Source organism: Panulirus ornatus, chromosome 33, assembly GCF_036320965.1.
Source record: "Panulirus ornatus isolate Po-2019 chromosome 33, ASM3632096v1, whole genome shotgun sequence".
In the NCBI taxonomy this organism is placed as follows: domain Eukaryota; kingdom Metazoa; phylum Arthropoda; class Malacostraca; order Decapoda; family Palinuridae; genus Panulirus; species Panulirus ornatus.
This window is the reverse complement of record NC_092256.1, coordinates 8,834,879-8,857,946: the sequence shown is the minus strand read 5'-3', so window position 1 is coordinate 8,857,946 and position 23,068 is coordinate 8,834,879. Positions and strand designations below refer to the sequence as shown.

Below are 23,068 nucleotides of genomic sequence, written 5' to 3'. Positions count from 1 at the left end.
TTTTTATGTTCATTGATTGTGTGAAGAATACCCTTAACCATGCACTGCATGGATTGACAAAGTTATGAAATTGTACAATTGAAATTTAATGTTCCCCACAGTCACGTGATGTGGACCGGAAAAAGAAGGAGGAAGTGAGAGAAGCTAACAAGTATTTTTTCATCGAGGCCTGTGTTGCTCTTCTGTGCTCATTCATCATTAATGTGTTTGTGGTGGCAGTATTTGCTAAGGGTCTTTTTGGTATAACCAATCAAGTTGTGGTAAGACCATAGATATGCTGCATTTTTGGTTTTCTTACATGGTCATATGTGTAATTTTTCCTTCATATGTTTCTCTGATTACCTTGTTTTACATATCTTTCACATTTGCTTTCAGCATCCTTCTTCACAAATTACCAAGAAGATATCATTCTATCCATCTCTCATCAGTTGAAGAGCATTATGTGCATAAGATGACCATGATAGCTTTTATTTTGTTTAGCCTTGTTAAATTTGCAGTCATCACTTCTCACTTTCATTGCAGTTATTACCACATGTCTCAATACATCAGATAACCATGGTTGTGTCACACAGACATGATTATTTCCTTCTTCCTTTATATTTTGAAGTTTTTGTCTTAAACAATTTACTTTCAAACAAGCACTACATGTACTATATAGATATTTTAACATGTAGCTGTCTACCATGCACATCGTAAAAAGTCGGAACATTCGAAGATGCAGCTGAGTTCACCCTGTAATGTGTTATTTCTCAATAAAATCCTTAAATGTTAGGTATATCCCCTTTCTCTTGATTTTTTTTTCCACAACCTACTCAGGTGCAGAAATCTGATCCACACACCCTTTTTTCTTTTTAAATCTTTAGTGTTCCTCTCTTTTCAGAGCTCATAACCTTTCTGTATGTTAATTCAATTTTTTCCTATACCTTACCACTTTTGCTAAATAGGCTTATTTCTGTAATAATTTCTTTATTTTTCTAATTCTGAAATTCGTAATTTCTAAAATGGAACAGTCATTGTTTCATCCTATCAGCAGCTGCATGACTATCCATACTACACTCAAATGCTTTCCACTTCATCTCATTATCTTTTGTTGCATATTGATATTAGAAGAATCAGATGACAAAAGAAGAATTCAGCTAGAAAAAATATTGTGCTCTGTCACTGTCTCCCACATTAGCGAGGTAGCGCAAGGAAACAGATGAAAGAATGGCCCAACTGACCCACATACACATGTATATACATACACATCCACACACACACATACATACATACCTATACATTTCAACGTATACACACATATACATACATAGGCACATACATATATACACATGTACATATTCATACATGCTGCCTTTATCCATTCCCGTCGCCACCCCACCACACATGAAATGGTATCCCCCCTTCCCCCCGCACATGCTCAAGGTAGCGCTAGGAAAAGACAACAAAGGCCACATTCATTCACACCCAGTCTCTAGTTGTCATGTGTAATGCACCGAAACCACAGCTCCCTTGCCACATCCAGGCCCCACAAAACTTTCCATGCCCTGGTTCAGTCCACTGACAGCATGTTGACCCTGGTATACCACATCATTCCAATTCACTCTATTCCTCGCATGCCTTTCACCCTCCTGTATGTTCAGGCCCCAATCACTCAAAATCTTTTTCACTCCATCTTTCCACCTCCAATTTGGTCTCCCACTTCTCGTTCCCTCCACTTCTGACACATATATCCTCTTTGTCAATCTTTCATCGCACATTCTCTCCATGTGACCAAACCATTTCAGTACACCCTCTTCTGCTCTCTGAATCGTGCTCTTTTAATTACAACACATCTCTCTTACCCTTTCATTACTTACTCAATCAAACCACCTCACACCACATATTGTCCTCAAACATCTCATTTCCAACACATCCAGAAAGAAAATTCTAAAAAGAAAATTTTATATAATCACTCTATCACTCTTCTGAGAACCAATGTTGTCAGTAATTTTGTGTTAATTGATTGATAGCAAGTGATATAAGTTTTCAACAAATGTTTGTAAATAGTAAGACTGATTACCATCAATTCATTTCAGCATGATAGATGTAACTCGACAAACATCACCCATGGAGATATATTCCCAGTAAGTTAATAGCTTGTTTAGTTTAATGCAAAAAAGGACTGATGATTGGGAATATCAGGATAAAAAATAGATACAGTCATAAGTATACTAAGTATACATGTATGAGCAGGGTCAACGGGCATTGCTGGATTTTGTTGTAATTAACTGGCATGTAAAGGAAAGACTTTTGGATGTGAATATACTGAGAGTGGTAACTGGTGGGATGTCTGATCACTTCATGGTGGAGGAAAGTATGAAAGTTTGTATTAGCTTCAGGATCAGAGGAAATCACATGGATGGAAAGAGGATGATGAAAGTGAATGTGCCTGGAAAAAGTGGGCATAGTGTGGGGGAAACCAAGAGAGATTGGATGAGGAATGGCATGAGATGAGATTATGTAAGTAAAACTCAGGCTGCAAGACGAATGAAAAGTTTTTTAAGGTGTGCACTACTTCCTTGTGTGGATGAAGTGTGTGGTATATAGAAGATGGGATATGGGTATTTGAGAAAGTGTATTGAGTGGTGGGATGAGGAAGTTGAGTTGCCAGAGAAAGACAGAAGAGCGGTTTTATGGACAATGCTTGTAGTGAGCAAGTGCAAGTTACTGGGAGATGTACAAGAGAAAGTGGCAGGAGGTCAAGAGGGAAGGTGCAGGAGCTAAAAAAAAAAAGAGGGCAAATGAGAGATGTGATTAGATAGTATTGGCAAAGGTATGGGAGAATGTAAAAATGTTTTGAAATGAGGTAAATAGTATGAGGAAAACAGGAGAACAAATCAGGTAGGTGAGCAGATGGAGAGGTGGTAACAGGCATACAGGAGGGAAAGGGGAGATGGAATGAGTATTTTGTAGGACTGTTAAATGTGTTAGACAATAAAATGGCAGATTTAGGTTGTTTGGAATGAGGAGTTATGTAAAACAAGTCATAGCAAATGGTTTTGTGAAAAGAGAAAAGGTGGTGAAAATCTTGCCCAAGATGTGTGGTTAAACAGCTGGATTGGATGGGATTGCAGTTGAATTGCTGAAGAAATGCAGATGTCAGTGTTGTTGGTAGGTTGTCATGATTTTCGGTGTATGTATTGAACAGGATGAGGTACTTGAGGACTGACAGAATACCTATTTAATGCTATTATATAAAGGCAGAAGGTAAGTTGTATGGGAGAGCAGTGATTGAGAGGATGGTAGAATGTAAAGAGCATCAAGACTTGTGAAGAACAATGTGGCTTCATAAGTAGCCATTGAAGTGTGGACCAAGTGTCTGCAGTGAAGAATTTGTGTGAGAAATACTAAGTCTCTGTAGTAAATCTTGGGATATATGTTCTTGGAAACAGTATATGATAAGGTTGAAAGAGATGCCTTGTGGAAGGTGCAATGATTATATGGTTGCCTTGTGGAAGGTGCAATGATTATATGGTTGCCTTGTGGAAGGTGCAATGATTATATGGTTGCCTTGTGGAAGGTGCAATGATTATATGGTTTAGGAGAAAAACAACTAGTTGCCACACATAGTTTTTACTGGGAGAATATGGCATATGTGTGAGTAGGAAGAGAGAAGAGTGACTGGTTTCAAGCGAACAAGCGAAGATAGTTGTGCATTAAGGATGTGTAATGTCACCATGGCTGTTTAATCCATTTATGGATGGGATGGTGAGGGAGGTAAGTGCGAGTCTTGAAATGGGGGTGAGTTTGTGGTACACTAGGGTTGGGAGGCTTTGGAGGTAAGTCAGTTGCTGTTTGCAAATGATATGGCTCTCATGGAAGACTCGAGTGAGAAACTTCTGAAGCTGGTGTATGACCGTGGGAGAGTGTGTGAATGGAAGCAGCTGAGAATAATGTGAATAAAGGTAAGATTGTGAATGAAAGTAAGATTGTGAAGAATATATATATAAATACATATATTCATGCATATTTATTTATAATTGCATCAATTTACATATGTGTTGCAGTTCAGAATTGCTTCCAGAGAATGATTAATCTCTGTAATAAGTAACCATGCAAATGTTAAAACATCGGAGGGGCATTTAGTATAAGTTTGGGAACATCAGAGCTCATGTGATGACTCCTGGTACTTACTATATAAGTCTTCACTTGAAGACATCAAGAATGTAAGGGTTAAGACTGGAATGGGAGGTTGGTTGTTTAGTGCTTCTTCAATTATTACAATGTGTATGCATTTTGTTAGAGTCACATTTGTTGGGGAAAGGGGAATAGTACAAGGTTGCTGAGATATGATGAACGATTGAATGAAGAGTGGTATAAGGTGAAAGCAAATGAAACAAGAGGAATAGGTAAGGAGTGGAAAGTACTCAGGGAAGCCGTGCTTACATGTGAAGGTGAAGTGTGTGGTATGTCAGCAGATGAGAGGTTATTAAGTTGTGGAATGAAGAAACTGAATTATGATTGAAAGGGAGAAGAGATTTACAATAAATCCTTGATTTAATGGTTTTTGGATTTAACAGACCAGGCAAATAATAATACATTGATTAATAATAATTTTATAAAAAATATTAAAAAAATCTCAAACACCACACCATGTGCAGGTAGTTAGGGAAGCAGTGCTTTCAAGTGCAGGTGAAGTGTGTGGTATGTGGAATGCAGGATGTGGGCAAATGAGAGAGGTTATTAAGTTGTTGAATGAAGAAACTGAATTACTGTTGAAAGGAAAAGAGATGTACAATAAGACCTCGATTTAACAGACTGGGCAAATGATGATACATTAATTAATAATAATTTATGAAATAGAAGAAAAATAAAAAACTCAAATGCCACACCATGTGCATTTCTTATTGCACTTGTTTTTGGTAGCATGAGGCATACTCACTTTTTTTCAGTCTCAGTCTGCTTCAAGCTATCATGCAGTCAGGCTGTATACAAAGAATTGTGACTTATTAAATAATTTTGCAATCCTTACAATTCAAATTGGCATTAAGTGATAGAGGAATTAAAAGAAAGCATGTGAACTGTATATTGTATTACTGTATATTGCATATTGTATAAAAAATGGCCCTTAGGTTACATTCTATTTAAGACTTTCATCATTAACAGACATCCCCTTCCCCTATAAGTCTGTTAAACTGAGGGTTTACTGTTTATAGAAAACTGAAAGGAAGGAGTACAAGTGATAATGAACAAAAACGAGTTGCAAGAGGTCATTAGGAAGGTACAGGGGATGAAGAAGAGGGTGAATGAGAGACAGGGTGAGGGAGTAGACATGAACTTTATGAGAATAGGAAAATATTTTAGAAGCAGATGAATAGTGTGAGAATAAGAGAACAAATGAGGGCAATGGTGAGGGAAGTAGAAAGGGAAATGGTAACAACAACAGGCGAAGAGGAAATGAAGTAAATATTTTGAAGGACTGTCAAGTTTCAGATAATAGGGTAGTTAGTTGGGAGTTTGTGATGAGGTGGTATACAGAATGAGAGAATCATGGCAAATGGTTTGGGAAAAAGAGGTTTTGAAACTTTTATGTGACCAAAAGTGTGGTAAAGTGGCAGGTGTAGATGAATTGCATTGTATGTGTGGCCCAAAGTAAGGACCCTGAGGACAACAGGAATGCATGTATAATACCGTATATAAAAGCAAGGGGAACAAAAGTAAATGCATGTATTGCAGAGACATAGGTCTTTTATGCTTGATATATTGTACTACTTCCAGCCACAAATGTGACTTGCACAATGAGTGGGATTATTTGAATGTATTCTATTTATTTTGTACTTAGCACTTACTAAATGCTCCTTTTATGTAACATTCGGAGCAATTTTGTAAATTTCTGCAAACTACATCAGCCATTCCCCTTTTTATATGAAACATAGCTTATACAGTACTAATATCAGACCTGTTTCTATTGATATGATGATTCTGATTGTATTTTATCTTTTAGAATTAATACCTTTAATTGTAGTATTGTACTTCTATGCATCTGCTCATTCATGAAGTCAAGCAAACCTTCACTACTTCTGCTCTTGTTACAGCAAAATGATGATCTTGTTGATGCTGACATCTACAAAGCAGGTGTATTCCTTGGATGCACATTTGGGATAGCATGCATGTACATATGGTGTATAGGAATCCTGGCAGCTGGTCAGAGCTCTACCATGACTGGTACATATGTCGGACAATTTGCAATGGAGGTGAGAACTTTAATACATGATTTTCTTTCTATATTTTTGAAGAGATACTCACAGTCAATTTCCTTCATATAGTATGGTGTTTTCATCCTGTAGATACACTTCTGTATTTCATTAAAGTATGAAACATACAGAAAGGTATAATTTTGACTTGAACTGCTTTTTGTGAACACTCAAAAGCAAAAAGAGTAAATGGCTTTCATATTTTAGCACCGATATATTTTGTCTTTTTTTTTGTAAATGATTTCCTCTTCATAACATCTAGGACATAAGTGATCTCATGCCTGTACTCATGGACGTATGTGATGTAACTGCATTGCTAACCATGACACACTTGCAGTCTGCCTGAGTTCAAATCCTGGTTGTGGCAGTCCACAGTCAACCTAGCTGTTTAGCCTCCCATATCAGTTGGTAAATTGGGTACCTGGCTGATGTGGGAAATAGCGATTAAGTATAATAAAGAATAATAAAATGTATATATATATATGTATATGTACGTGTGTATGTATATATGTGGAGGCGAGTGGATGTGCCTTTTTTTCATCTGTTTCCTGGCACTACCTCCCTAATGCAGGAAATGGCGATTGAGTATAGAAAAAAGGTAAGGCTGCGAGTCTAGATGGTATTGCAGTGGAATTTATTAAAAAAGGGGTGACTGTGTTGTTGATTGGTTGGTAAGGATATTCAATGTATGTATGGACCATGTTGAAGTGCCTGAGGATTGGCAGAATGCATGCAGTGTCATTGTACAAAGGCAAAGGGGATAAAGGTGAACGTTCAAACTACAGAGGTATAAGTTTGTTGAGTATTCCTGGGAAATTATATAGGAGGATATTGATTGAGAGGGTGAAGGCATGTACAGGGCATCAGATTGGGGAAGAGCAGTGTGGTGTCAGAAGTGTTATAGGATGTGTGGATCAGGTGTTTGCTTTGAAGAATCTATACAAGAAATACTTAGAGAAACAGATGGATTTGTGTGTAGCATTTATGGATCTGGAGAAGGCATACAATAGGGTTGATAGAGATGCTTTGTGGAAGGTTTTAAGACTATATGGTGTGGGAGGTAAGTTGCTAGAAGCAGTGAAAAGTTTTTACCAAGGATGTAAGGCATGTGTATGAATAGGAAGAGAAGTGAGTGATTGGTTCCCAGTGAATGTTGGTCTGCAGCAGGGGTGTGTGATGTCCCCATGGTTGTTTAATTTGTTTATAGATGGGGTTGTTATTGAGGTAAATGCAAGGGTTTTGGAGATGCGTGAGTATGCAGTTGGTTGGAGAGGAGAGGCCCTGGGAAGTGAGTCTAGTGCCTGATTTGAGTGAGAAACTGCAGAAGTTGGTGACTGAGTTTGGAAAAGTGTGTGGAAGAAGAAAGTTGAGAGTGAATGTGAATAAAAGCAAGGTTAGGGAAAAGTTAATTGGGATGTAATTTTGAATGGAGATTGGAGGAAGTGACATGTCTTAGATATCTGGGAGTAAACTTAGCAGTGAATGGAACCATGGAAGTGGAAGTGAGTCTTAGGGTAGGGGAGGGGGTGAAGGTCCTGGGAGCCAGAAGGAGAGAACGTTATCTCGGAGAGCAAAAATGGGTATGTTTGAAGGGATAGTGGTTCCAACAGTGTTATATGGTTCTCATGGTCAAGTGCATAAGCCATTCACTTTCAGTTTTACCTACATTAATCTAGAATTACTTCAGTGCTACTCCTTTGTTAGCCCTTGTCCTCTCACCAGCCCGACTTTACTCCTATGACATTTTCAAACCATTCTTCCTTTTACCCTTGAACTTCATTTCACTAAGAGCCAGAACACCCAGGTTTCTTTCCTCAAACATACAACCTGTCTCTCCTCTCTTCTCACCTTCATTACATCCACATATATTCAGACACCCCGATCTGAGCCTTTGAGGAGGATGAGTACTCCCTGCTTGGCTCTTTCTTCTGTTCCCGCTTTTAGAAACTGAAATACAAGAAGAAGAGGTGCCACCTTGCCCCACCCCCTGTGTCAGTGAGGTAGGGCCAGGAAACAGACAAAAGAGAGGCCACATCAGCTCGCATCCATACATGAGCACCAAAACCACATCTCTCTGTCCACATCCAGGCCCTACAGACCTTTCCATGGTTTATCCCAGAGTTTTACATGTCCTGGTTCAGTCCATCGATGGCATGTTGACCCCAGTATAGCACACTGTTCCAGTACACTCTATTCTGTGCATGCCTTTCACCCTACTGCATATTCTGGCCCCAATTGCTCAATATTGTTTTCACTCCATCCTTTTATCTGGACTTTGGTGTCCCACTTCTTGTTCCCTCCACTTCTGACACATATATCCTCTTTGTCAACCTTTTCTCATCATTCTCTCCATATATCCAAACCATTTCACATTCCCTCCTCTAGTCTCTCACCTACACTCTTTTTTTTATTTCCACACATCTTCCTTACCCTTTCATTACTTACTCAATCAAACCACCTCACACCACATTTCATTTCCAACACATCCACCCTCCCCTGCACAATTCTATGTATAGCCCATGCCTCGCTATCATATGATATTGCTGGAACTACTATTCCTTTAAACATACCCACTGTTGCTCTTTGAGATAAGGTCTTTCCACACATTCTTCATTGCTCCCAGAACCTTACCTCCCCCACCCTATGACACTTCTGTTTCCATGGTTCCATTTGCAGCGAAGTACCCTCCCAGATATCTAAAAACATTTCACTTCTTTCTGTTTTGCTACACTCAAACTTATCTCCCAGCTAACTAACTAACTAACAATAAAGATTACTAATAAATATAATACTGTGGAATTATCATCAACGTTACCCTTTCAATCATGGTAGATTTTGTGTTTCATAATTTTCATGTAGCTGTGTAAGTATTCATATTTTGTTCCTTTTTCAGGGTTTCCTTAACCTTCGATGGAAGCGTTGGCAGAGAGTTCTTCTAACCCGTACAATTGCCATTACTCCAACTTTCTTTATTGCTTTCTACCAGGTAGTTATTAAAGCCATGTTTTTAATGTAACAATTAGTTATAATATGTTCTTATGTTGTCCACAGAAATAACAGTATACTTATTCTGATAATCATGATTTGATTATGATTATAGGAAAAGTTATTTTGCTTTGTTTTGCTTCATCGCTGTCTTCTGCATTAGCGAGGTAGTGCAAGGAAACAGATGAAAGAATTGCCCAACCCACCCACATACACATGTATATATATACACGTCCACACACGCAAAATATACATACCTATACATCTCAACATCTTGCTTGCTTGCTTTGTCGCTGTCTCCCGCGTTAGCGAGGTAGCGCAAGGAAACAGACAAAAGAATGGCCCAACCCACCCACATACACATGTATATACATACATGTCCACACATGCAATATACATACCTATACATCTCAACGATATCCCTGGGGATAGGGGATTGAGAATACTTCCCACGTATTACCTGCGTGTCATAGAAGGCGACTAAAAGGGGAGGGAGCGGGGGGCTGGAAATCCTCCCCTCTCATTTTTTTTTAATTTTCCAAAAGAAGGAACAGAGGGGGCCAGGTGAGGATATTCCAAAAAAGCCCAGTCCTCTGTTCTTAACGCTACCTCGCTAACGCGGGAAATGGCGAATAGTTTAAAAGAAAGAAAAAACATCTCAACGTATACATATATATATACACACAGACATATACATATATACACATGTACCTAATTCATACTGTCTGCCTTTATTCATTCCCATCGCCACCCCGCCACATATGAAATAACAACCCCCTGCCCCCTCGTGTGCGTGAGGTAGCGCTAGGAAAAGACAACAAAGGCCACATTCGTTCACACTCAGTCTCTAGCTGTCATGTAATAATGCACCGAAACCACAGCTCCCTTTCCACATCCAGACCCCACAGAACTTTCCATGGTTTACCCCAGATGTTTCACATGCCCTGGTTCAATCCATTGACAGCACATCGACCCTGGTATACCATATTGTTCCAACTCACTCTATTCCTTGCACTCCTTTCACCCCCCTGCATGTTCAGGCCTCAGTCACTCAAAATCTTTTTCACTCCATCTTTCCACCTCCAATTTGGTCTCCCACTTCTTTTCGTTCCCTCCACTTCTGACACATATATCCTCCTGGTCGATCTTTCCTCACTCATTCTCTCCATATGACCAAACCATTTCAAAACACCCTCTTCTGCTCTCTCAACCACACTCTTTTTATTACCACGCATCTCTCTTACCCTTTCATTACTTACTCGATCAAACCACCTCACAACACATATTGCCCTCAAACATCTCATTTCCAGCACATCCACCCTCCTCCGTACAACTTTATCTATAGCCCACACCTCGCAACCATATAACATTGTTGGAACCACTATTCCTTCAAACATACCCATTTTTGCTTTTCGAGATAATGTTCTCGACTTCCACACATTCTTCAACGCTCCCAGAACTTTCGCCCCCTCCACCACCCTATGATTCACTTCCACGGTTCCATCCGCTGCCAAATCCACTCCCAGATATCTAAAACACTTCACTTCCTCCAGTTTTTCTCCATTCAAACTTACCTCCCAATTGACTTGTCTCTCAACCGTACTATACCTTATAACCTTGCTCTTATTCACATTTACACTCAGCTTTCTTCTTTCACACACTTTACCAAACTCAGTCACCAGCTTCTGCAGTTTCTCACATGAATCAGCCGCCAGCGCTGTATCATCAAGGTTACCCCTTCAATCATGGTAGATTTTGTGTTTCATAATTTTCATGTAGCTGTATAGGAAATGTATATTGAAAGAAATTTACTGGTGTGGTGATTGTTATAGGGAGTAATGGTGAATATTCTGAAATGCCTAATACTGAAAGAATGGTGTATTCTTATTGTATGATTAGAAGCATGGAAGTATTGGTAGTTGTGGCTGACACTCCTGAGATATGATTTTGAGTCAGCAAGTCAAATGAGAAATTTCAAAGAAATGGAAGGTGTATGCAGCATTTTTGGCTTTAGAAAAGGCATAAAAAAGTGAGTAGAGGCACTTTTGATTATAATATGTAAATGGAGTATTTACACATGCAGTTAAGAACTTTTTATTTGGAAGTTTTCTTGTATCAGAGGAAGCTGAGGTATGATTGAGTGGTCTGACATGAATGTGGAAATGTCAAGGCTGTGTAATGTTACCATGGTTTTTTTAAATGTTCTTATGGATATGGCATTGCATGAGATGAGAGCAAGGTGAAGGGCAATTATGGTGTGAAGCATAACCATGGAGAAAGAGAATGAAAGTTGTCATAGTAGATATATGTTGATGATGGTATGTCATTATTGTCCATTCACCAACAAGAATGATTTTATTCATTATCTTTTGGTCCATAATGAAGGAATAAAGTTTGGAGTAAAAACTATTTTTTTAGAGCAATTAGAATATGTAGACAAGTATTTCGGAAAACAGAGGAAGGAGTCATGCAGGGAGTGCTCATCCTCCTTGAAGGCTCAGATTGGGGTGTCTAAATGTGTGTGGATGTAACCAAGATGAGTAAACAGAGAGGAGGTGGTGAAAGCTTTGTGGAAGATGAAAGCCAGCAAGGTGGCAGGTTTGTATGGTATTGCAGTGGAATTTATAAAAAAAAAAAAAGGGGGTGACTGTGTTGTTGATTGGTTAGTATGCTTGAGGAAAGGAACCTAGATGTTTTGGCTCTGAGTGAAACAAAGGTCAAGGGTAAAGGGGAAGAGTAGTTTGGGAATGTCTTGGGAGTAAAGTCAGGGGTTGCTGAGAGGACAAGAGCAAAGGAAGGAGTAGCACTACTTCTGAAGCAGGAGTTGTGGGAGTATGTGATAGATTGTAAGAAAGTAAACTCTAGATTGATATGGGTAAAACTGAAAGTGGATGGAGAGAGATGGTTGATTATTGGTGCATATGCACCTGGTCATGAGACGAAAGATCATGAGAGGCAAGTGTTTTGGGAGAAGCTGAGTGAGTGAGTTAGTAGCTTTGATGCCTGAGACCGGGTTATAGTGATGGGTGATTTGAATGCAAAGGTGGCAGTTGAGGGTATAATTGGTGTACATGGGGTGTTCAGTGTTGTAAATGGAAATGGTGAAGAGCTTGTAGATTTGTGTGCTGAAAAAGGACTGGTGATTGAGAATACCTGGTTTAAAGAGAAATATAAATAAGTATACAAATGGAAGTCGGAGAGATGGCCAGAGAGCATTATTGGATTACATGTTAATTGATAGGTGTGTGAAAGACAGACTTTTGGATGTTAATGTGCTGAAAGGGGCAGCTAGAGTGATGTCTGATCATTAACTTGTGGAGGTGAAGGTGAAGATTTGTAGAGGTTTTCAGAAAAGAAGAGAGAATGTTGGGGTGAAGAGAGTGGTGAGAGTGAGTGAGCTTGGAAAGGAGACTTGTGTGAGGAATAACCAGGAGAGATTGAGTGCAGAATGGCAAAAGGTGAGAGCAAATCACAGAGGGGGAGTAATGGGATGTAATTAGGGAAGTAGTGATGGCTTGCGCAAAAGATGCTTGTGGGATGAGAAACATGGGAGGTGGGCAGATTAGAAAGGGTAGTGAGTGGTGGGATGAAGAAGTAAGATTGTTAGTGAAAGAGAAGAGAGAGACGTTTGGAAGATTTCTGCAAGGAAGTAGTGCAAATGACTGGGAGATGTATAAAAGAGGGAGGAGGTCATGAGAAAGGTGCAAGAGGTGAAAAAGAAAGCATATGAGAGTTGGGGTGAGAGAGTATCATTAAGTTTTAGGGAGAATACAAAGATGTTTTGGAAGGAGGTAAATAAAGTGCGTAAGGCAAGAGCACAAATTGGAACATCGGTGAAGGGGGCTAATGGGGAGGTGATAACAAGTAGTGGTGAAGTGAGAAGATGGAGTGAGTATTTTGAAGGTTTGTTGAATGTGTTTGATGATAGAGTGGCAGATATAGGGTGTTTTGGTCGATGTGGTGTGTGAAATGAGAGGGTCGGGGTATATATATGTGTGTGTGTGCATTTATGTATATTCATGTGTATGTGGGTGGGTTGGGTCATTCTTTTGTCTGTTTCCTTGCGCTACATCGTTAACGCGGGAGACAGCGATTAAGTATAATAAAAAAAAAGTAATTGGAGGAATAGGACAGGTATTCAAGAAGTTGTGTTAACCTGAGAGTTTATTAAACTCAAGAAAAAGGCCCATAACATAATGGAAATGCACAGAGGGAATGTTGAAAGAAACCCAGTGGAAAACTAGAGGTATATAACAGTTCCAGATTGAAGGAAGGTCTTGGATGGCAATAGAGGCTTACAAATGATGGTAACATATATTACTACTTCACTAGGGAAAAGATAGGTGATATATTGAAAGAAAAAAGTGATAAAACATCAACAAAGATATTGTGGTGTACAGTACATCTTGAGCTGGAAGTCAAGCCATGTACTATTGGGAAATGGGGCAAGGCATAGCCAAAAGAATCATTGAGCTTAAAAACTGATGCATGTCATCAAAGCACAGTGAATGTGCTTTTTGGTCATATAGAGAAACTTGGACATTTATCAAGGTGGTAAGGGGCTGAAGTAATGCACAAAGTATTGATTAAGCAAATGAGAAAAGCATTAGAATTGCCTATATATGTTTAGGATGAGTTACGACCAACTACAATGGTTTTGTATGTTTGGCCAGATAAGGAGAAGAAAATAGGGGAGGATCCAGATGACCAGGGAGGAACACAGTGTGGCATCTAGCATGGCAAAGATGTTTGCCTGTGAGGATGTATATAGTCTTGTGTCCTTGTATTTAACTCATTCTTCTTGAAGAGGGTTTCTACACAAGCCAAAATTTTTGTAATAAGGTTCAAAAGCTCTCACTTGAGTTTGCTTATCATCCCAGTCCACATTATAGAGATGATTAAACCTGAAACTTTTCCCTTATTTATTGTTTGCAGCATAGCAGAATTTACATTATATCTGGCCTTGTTTTTACTTATGTGTGAACTGCACTTATTGATAGTAAAATTCTTCTCCCACTTGTGAACCCAGTTTACCATCTTTTGTATGTCAGCATGCAGTTGTAGACATTGATTTTTATGTAGTCTCATTTCCCAACTTACTGTCATCTGTTAATTTTGATGTTTTACAGTGCAGCCTACAATCACTTTCATTGACATATGTTAGAAAGAAAACTGGTTCCAAGAGTGATCCCTGTGATGCACTGCATGTTTTTTTTTTCTTTAAACCATGCACCCAATTTGCTGTCCACTAGAGGACAATCCCACCTGCACCATGTCCCTAAACCTTAGTGAATAATTTTTGAAATTCTACATAAATGATACCAGTTACGTGACTTTCATATACATGTTGATTAAATCATAATAGAAATCAAGTAGATTTGTCAGATCAGAAAATTATTCTTGAAAACCATACTGCAGATTGGTTTTAGATGTTGATCATCTAAATGATTTACTGGATTGTTTTAAATGATTGTTTCTGTAAGTTCATTTGGTGTGAAAGTCAGGATAATTGGGTGATGATTTCTAGGCAGGTATATTTATTACCTTTTTTGAATATGATGTTACATTCGCAAACTCCTAATCCTGAGGAACTTTCCCTTTAGCAAGTGACATTGAAAAGAATAGTCATGAGCTTAACTATCATATTTCTTCCTTCTTTAATTGTTTTCGCCTAGAACTTATCATGATCCGCCATTTTGTTTACTCTCATTCCATTTAATGTTGATGGTATGCGGTATCTTGAACGTGTTTCTATCTATCTATACCTTTGATGCCTGTTCCCTTAGGGAACTTCCATCAAGGGGTGGCCATGGCAAAAGACTCGCATTCTTTCACCATTTGTCTCCCTCCAGTATTCCTCTACCCTGTTTGCCCATGTCACAAGTGTCTTCCTCTCACACCAATCCCTTCAGTTATACTACCGTACACACTCCTTGTAAACACCCAGTCTTTCACTCTTTCCATACTCCTGAACTACCTTAAAATATGTTTCACCCATTCTATCACTCCACAATTCATTCCCTTAGCATTTACTGCCATACCACATCTCTCATATACCCCTTTGTTTCTTTCACCATTTCATCTAGTCAAACCACATGCTTTTCTCAAATAGCTCATTTCTGCAGCCTGGATTGTTGGCCTCTTTAACTCATTCCATGTACATGTTTTGGCTAAATTGGTCCAGGATGGGAGGACTATGCTGGCCCTTAATCCTCTCTTCACTTCCATACTTACACCTCTACCCTTCATAATTCAGTTAAGGGACCCAATGACTCTTCAACCCAGTACTGCTCTCTCACTTATCTCCCCTTCCATTTCACCAAACTTATGCAAGACAGATCCTAAGTACGTGAATTCTCTCACCTCATCTCGTCTTTCTTTCCTCATATCCAAAGCACAATTTAGTACTTTTTCTTCTTTCACTCTATATGGTTTTACAAAATCTATATTTCACTCTGTTTTCCTTTTACTTGTATTTACCTTCAATTGCCTACTTATACACATATCACAAAACACACAACTTTCCGCAGCTCCTCCTCTATCACAGCAAACAACACGATATTATCCACAAACAGACTTGCCACTATCCACCGTATCTCACCACCACACTCCATCTCTGCACCCTTTTTCCCTAGTTCTCCTGTAAATCATGTGTATGAGTATAAAGAGAGGAGAGTCCCATCGAATATCAGTTTGTGGGAGGGGTGTGTGATATCCCCATGGTTGTTTAATTTGTTTATGGATGGAGTGGTTAGGGAGGTAAATGCAAGAGTTTTAGAGAGAGGGGAAAGTATGCAGTCTGTTGGGGATGAGAGGACCTGGGAAGTGAGTCAATTGTCATTTGCTGATGATACAGCTGTAGTGGCTGATTCAAGTGAGAAACTACAGAAGTTGGTGACTAAGTTTGGAAAAGTGTGTGAAGGGAGAAAGTTAAGAGTAATGTGAATAAGAGCAAGGTTATTAGGTTCAGTAGGGTTGAGGGACAAGTTAATTTGAATATATGTTTGAACAGAGAAAATTGGAGGAAGTGAAGTATTTTAGATATCTGGGAGGGGACTCAGCAGCAGATGGAACCTTGGAAGCGAAAGTGAGTCACAGGGTGGGGGAGGAGGCTTAGGTTCTAGGGGCGATGAAGAATGTGTGGAAGGAGAGAATGTTATCTCGGAGAGCAAAAATGGGTATGTTTGAAGGAATAGTAGTTCCAGCAGTGTTATATGGTTGCTAGGCATTGGCTATAGACAGGATAGTATGTAGGATGGTCAATGTGTTGGAAATGAAATGCTTGAGGACAATATGTGGTATGAGGTTTGATCGAGTAAGTAATGAAAGGGTAAAAGAGATGTGTGGAAATGAAAAGAATGTGGTTGAGAAAGCAGAAGAGGTTGTGTTGAAATGGTTTGGACATATGGAGAGAATGAGTGAGGAAAGATTGACAAAGAGGATATGTGTGTCAGAGGTGAAGGGAACAAGGAGAAGCGGAAGACCAAATTGGAGGTGGAAAGAAGGTAGTGAAAAAGATTTTGAGCGATCGGGGCCTGAACATACAGGAGGGTGAGAGGCATGCAAAGAATAGAGTGAATTGGAATGATGTAGTGTACTGAGGTCAACGTGCTGTCAAATGACTGAACCAGGGCATGTGAAGCATCTGGGGTAAACCATGGAAAGGTCTGTGGGGCCTGGATGTAGATAGGGAGCTTTGGTTTTGGTACATTACACATGATAGCTAAATACTTTGTGTAAACAAATGTGACCTTTTTTGTCTGTTTTCCTAGTGCTACCTCATGAGAGTAGGGGATAGCGATGCTATATCCCTGTGTGGTGGGGTAGTGACAGGAATGGATGAAGGCAAGCAAGGATGAATATGTACATGTGTTTATATGTTTATTCTGTGTATGTGTATGTATATGTTGATATGTATATGTATGTATATGTGCGTGTATGGGCATTTATGTATAGATATAGATCTTTCTTTCATACTATTCGCCATTTCCCGCATTAGCAAGGTAGCATTAAGAACAGAGGACTGGGCCTTTGAGGGAATATCCTCACCTGGCCCCCTTCTCTGTTCCTTCTTTTGGGAAATAAAAAAAAAAAAAAAAACGAGAGGGGAGAATTTTCAGCCACCCTCTCCCTCCCCTTTTAGTTGCCTTCTACGACACACAGGAAATACATGGGAAGTATTCTTTCTCCCCTATCCCTAGGGATAATAAATATATTATTTTGCTTTGTCGCTGTCTACCGTGTTAGCGAGGTAGCGCAAGGAAACAGACAAAAGAATGCCCCAACCCACCCACATACACATGTATATACATACACATCCACACACGCAAATATACATACCTATACATCTCAACGTATACATATATATACACACAGACATATACATATATACTCACGTACATAATTCATACTGTCTGCCTTTATTCATTCCCATTGCCACCCTGCCTCACCTGAAATAACAACCCCCTCCCCCCCGCATGTGCGCGAGGTAGCACGAGGAAAAGACAACAAAGGCCACATTCATTCACACTCAGTCTCTAGCTGTCATGTATAATGCACTGAAACCACAGCTCCCTTTCCACATCCATGCCCCACAGAACTTTTCATGGTTTACCTCAGACGCTTCACATGCCCTGGTTCAATCCATTGACAGCATGACGACCCCGGTATACTACATCATTCCAATTCACTCTATTCCTTGCACGCCTTTCAGCCTCCTGCATGTTCAGGCCCCGATCACTCAAAATCTTTTTTTAACTCCATATTTCCACCTCCTATTTGGTCTCCCAGTTCCCTCCACCTCTGACACATATATCCTCTTGGTCAGTCTTTCCTCACTCATTCTCTCCATGTGACCTATATGTATATTGGGAATACCTGGTTTAAAAAGCGAGATATACATAAGTATACGTATGTAAGTAGGAGAGATGGCCAGAGAGCATTATTGGATTACGTGTTAATTGACAGGCGCGCGAAAGAGAGACTTTTGGATGTTAATGTGCTGAGAGGTGCAACTGGAGGGATGTCTGATCATTATCTTGTGGAGGCTAAGGTGAAGATTTGTATGGGTTTTCAGAAAAGAAGAGTGAATGTTGGGGTGAAGAGGGTGATGAGAGTAAGTGAGCTTGGGAAGGAGACTTGTGTGAGGAAGTACCAGGAGAGACTGAGTACAGAATGGAAAAAGGTGAGAACAATGGAAGTAAGGGGAGTGGGGGAGGAATGGGATGTATTTAGGGAATCAGTAATGGATTGTGCAAAAGATGCTTGTGGCATGAGAAGAGTGGGAGGTGGGTTGATTAGAAAGGGTAGTGAGTGGTGGGATAAAGAAGTAAGATTATTAGTGAAAGAGAAGAGAGAGGCATTTGGACGATTTTTGCAGGGAAAAAAAAAAAATGCAATTGAGTGGGAGATGTATAAAAGAAAGAGACAGGAGGTCAAGAGAAAGGTGCAAGAGGTGAAAAAGAGGGCAAATGAGAGTTGGGTTGAGAGAGTATCATTAAATTTCAGGGAGAATAAAAAGATGTTCTGGAAGGAGGTAAATAAAGTGCATAAGACAAGGGAGCAAATGGGAACTTCAGTGAAGGGCGCAAATGGGGAGGAGATAACAAGTAGTGATAATGTGAGAAAGAGATGTAGTGAGTATTTTGAAGGTTTGTTGAATGTGTTTGATGATAGAGTGGCAGATATAGGGTGTTTTGGTCGAGGTGGTGTGCAAAGTGAGAGGGTTAGGGAAAATGATTTGGTAAACAGAGAAGAGGTAGTAAAAGCTTTGCGGAAGATGAAAGCCGGCAAGGCAGCAGGTTTGGATGGTATTGCAGTGGAATTTATTAAAAAAGGGGGTGACTGTATTGTTGACTGGTTGGTGAGGTTATTTAATGTATGTATGACTCATGGTGAGGTGCCTGAGGATTGGCGGAATGCGTGCCTAGTGCCATTGTACAAAGGCAAAGGGGATAAGAGTGAGTGCTCAAATTTCAGAGGTATAAGTTTGTTGAGTATTCCTGGTAAATTATATGGGAGGGTATTGATTGAGAGGGTGAAGGCATGTACAGAGCATCAGATTGGGGAAGAGCAGTGTGGTTTCAGAAGTGGTAGAGGATGTGTGGATCAGGTGTTTGCTTTGAAGAATGTATGTGAGAAATACTTAGAAAAGCAAATGGATTTGTATGTAGCATTTATGGATCTGGAGAAGGCATATGATAGAGTTGATAGAGATGCTCTGTGGAAGGTATTAAGAATATATGGTGTGGGAGGAAAGTTGTTAGAAGCAGTGAAAAGTTTTTATCGAGGATGTAAGGCATGTGTACGTGTAGGAAGAGAGGAAAGTGATTGGTTCTCAGTGAATGTAGGTTTGCGGCAGGGGTGTGTGATGTCTCCATGGTTGTTTAATTTGTTTATGGATGGGGTTGTTAGGGAGGTGAATGCAAGAGTTTTGGAAAGAGGGGCAAGTATGAAGTCTGTTGTGGATGAGAGAGCTTGGGAAGTGAGTCAGTTGTTGTTCGCTGATGATACAGCGCTGGTGGCTGATTCATGTGAGAAACTGCAGAAGCTGGTGACTGAGTTTGGTAAAGTGTGTGAAAGAAGAAAGTCAAGAGTAAATGTGAATAAGAGCAAGGTTATTAGGTACAGTAGGGTTGAGGGTCAAGTCAATTGGGAGGTAAGTTTGAATGGAGAAAAACTGGAGGAAGTAAAGTGTTTTAGATATCTGGGAGTGGATCTGGCAGCGGATGGAACCATGGAAGCGGAAGTGAATCATAGGGTGGGGGAGGGGGCGAAAATCCTGGGATCCTTGAAGAATGTGTGGAAGTCGAGAACATTATCTCGGAAAGCAAAAATGGGTATGTTTGAAGGAATAGTGGTTCCAACAATGTTGTATGGTTGCGAGGCGTGGGCTATGGATAGAGTTGTGCGCAGGAGGGTGGATGTGCTGGAAATGAGATGTTTGAGGACAATGTGTCGTGTGAGGTGGTTTGATCGAGTAAGTAACGTAAGGGTAAGAGAGATGTGTGGAAATAAAAAGAGCGTGGTTGAGAGAGCAGAAGAGGGTGTTTTGAAATGGTTTGGGCACATGGAGAGAATGAGTGAGGAAAGATTGACCAAGAGGATATATGTGTCGGAGGTGGAGGGAACGAGGAGAAGTGGGAGACCAAATTGGAGGTGGAAAGATGGAGTGAAAAAGATTTTGTGTGATCGGGGCCTGAACATGCAGGAGGGTGAAAGGAGGGCAAGGAATAGAGTGAATTGGATCGATGTGGTATACCGGGGTTGACGTGCTGTCAGTGGATTGAATCAGGGCATGTGAAGCGTCTGTGGTAAACCATGGAAAGCTGTGTAGGTATGTATATTTGCATGTGTGGACGTATGTATATACATGTGTATGGGGGTGGGTTGGGCCATTTCTTTCGTCTGTTTCCTTGCGCTACCTCGCAAACGCGGGAGACAGCGACAAAGCAAAAAATATATATATATATATATATATATATATATATATATATATATATATATATATATTATCCCTGGGGATAGGGGAGAAAGAATACTTCCCACGTATTCCCTGCGTGTCGTAGAAGGCGACTAAAAGGGAAGGGAGCGGGTGGCTGGAAATCCTCCCCTCTCGTTTTTTTTTAATTTTCCAAAAGAAGGAACAGAGAAGGGGGCCAGGTGAGGATATTCCCTCTAAGGCCCAGTCCTCTGTTCATAACGCTACCTCGCTAATGCGGGAAATGGCGAATAGTACGAAAGAAAGAAAAGAAAAAGATATATATATATATATATATATATATATATATATATATATATATATATATATATATATATATATATCTTCTTTCTTTCATACTATTTGCTATTTCCTGCATTAGCGAGGTAGCGTTAAGAACAGAGGACTGGGCCTTTGAGGGAATATCCTCACCTGGCCCCCTTCTCTGTTCTTTTTTTTGGAAAATTAAAAAAAAAAGTATATATTCCTATGAGTCCACGGGGAAAATGAAACACGATAAGTTCCCAAGTGCAATTTCATGTAACAATCACATCATCATGGGAGACACGAGAGAAATATAACAGTCAGTTGATATACAGTGAAGAGACATAGCTAGGACGCCACTTGGTAAACATGCGATTGTCTTGGATTATTACACGAAAGTGCACTTGGGAACTTATCGTGTTTCATTTTCCTCATGGACTCATAGGAATATACTTGGTCTCGTGCAACATTGTGATCCCTTCCAATATATATGTGTGTATATGAGTGGATGGGCCTATTCTTCGTATGTTTCCTGGTGCTGCCTCGCTGATGCGGGAATCAGCGATTACGTATAATGAATTGATAAGTGATGTGTTAGTATTAATTCTTATTATTACACTTTGTCGCATTCTCCTGCTTTAGTGTGGTAGGGCAAGGAAACAGATGAAAGAAAGGCCCAACCCACCCACATACACATGTATATACATGAATGCCCACACATGCACATATACATACCTATACATTTCAACGTATACATAAATATACATACATAGACATATACACATACACACATGTACATATTCATACATGCTGCCTTCATCCATTCCTGCTGCCACCCCAACACACATGAAATGGCACCCCCCTCCCCACGCATGCGCGTGAGGTAGCGCTAGGAAAAGACAACAAAGGCCACATTTGTTCACACTTATTCTCTAGCTGCCATGTGTAATATACTGAAACCACAGTTCCCTTTCCACATCCAGGCCCCACAAAACTTTCCATGGTTTACCCCAGACATTTCACATGCCCTGGTTCAATCCATAGACAGCACGTCGACCCCGCTATACCACATTATATTCCTATCATGCCTTTCACCCTCCTGTATGTTCAGGCCCCAATCACTCAAAATATTTTTCACTCCATCCTTCTATCTCCATTTGGTTTCCTGCTTCTCCTTGTTCCGTTCACTTCTGACTTATATATCCTCTTTGTCAATATTAAAAAGTCACAGTGACATCACACAGCCTTGCTTCACACCTACATGTATCCTAAAACTTTTAACTCTCCATCTACTCTTACACATTCAGTTGGTCTTCTATAGAAGGCTTTCACTTCATCCAGCAGTTGTCCCTCCGTGCATTCCACTTGACACTGTCACATGCTTTCTCCAGATCCATAAAAGCTGCATACAACTTCATAGCTTTTGCTAAATACTTTTCCACAGCTCCACAGTCATCTTTACCAAAAAAATCTGATCCACATATCTACCTTTCCTGAAACCCCCTTACTCTTCATTTATTCTGAATTTAGCCACTTCCATCACTATCAATAAATGTCCTTGCATACACTTATTTGGTATACTTACCAGACTTATTCCCCTATAATTGATACATACATCCTTAACACCTTTTCCTTTGAATAAAGGAACAATAATAGCTTTCATCCAATCCTCAGGGCTTGTTTCCATGGGAAATTAATATCAGATACTTCCACTCTATCACACTTTCTCCTCCATACTTCAATATTTCAGCTGTAATCCCATCCTTTTCAGGTGCCTCTTCTATCTTAAGCCTCATTATTGCCCTTCTTACCTCCTTTTTGCTGTAGGCCTTTGTACTTGTATCCTCTTCCTTTCATCCTCCATACCCATGCATGTAACAACAGCTGCCTCCCCTTCTCCCACATTCATCAGTTGTTCAAAATACTCTTCCCATCATCCTTTCTTTTCCTCCTTTTGATTCATTAACTCCCTTACTTCTCACATTATCATTTCTATTCTTACATCCACCTCTTTCCTCTGTCATCTTCCAGTATAGTTTTTTATTGTCCCAAAACTTTTCACTTAAACCTTCTTCCAAAATCATCTACTCTTTCTTTGCTTTCCTGT

The 23,068-nt window shown here is 39.9% G+C and overlaps 1 protein-coding gene across 10 annotated transcripts in view; it reads left to right on the top strand.

Annotated features, from left to right (window-relative positions):
- Mvl (solute carrier family member malvolio) overlaps positions 1-23,068 on the top strand; it is a 167,423-nt gene that overhangs the window by 89,577 nt on the left and 54,778 nt on the right. For all 10 annotated transcript variants that reach the window (XM_071681533.1, XM_071681531.1, XM_071681530.1 and 7 more), the window contains exons 6-9: positions 102-260; positions 2,076-2,123; positions 6,075-6,233; positions 9,127-9,219. In XM_071681533.1, the coding sequence (XP_071537634.1) occupies positions 102-260; positions 2,076-2,123; positions 6,075-6,233; positions 9,127-9,219 (459 nt within the window). The remainder of the gene's footprint in view (positions 1-101; positions 261-2,075; positions 2,124-6,074; positions 6,234-9,126; positions 9,220-23,068) is intronic.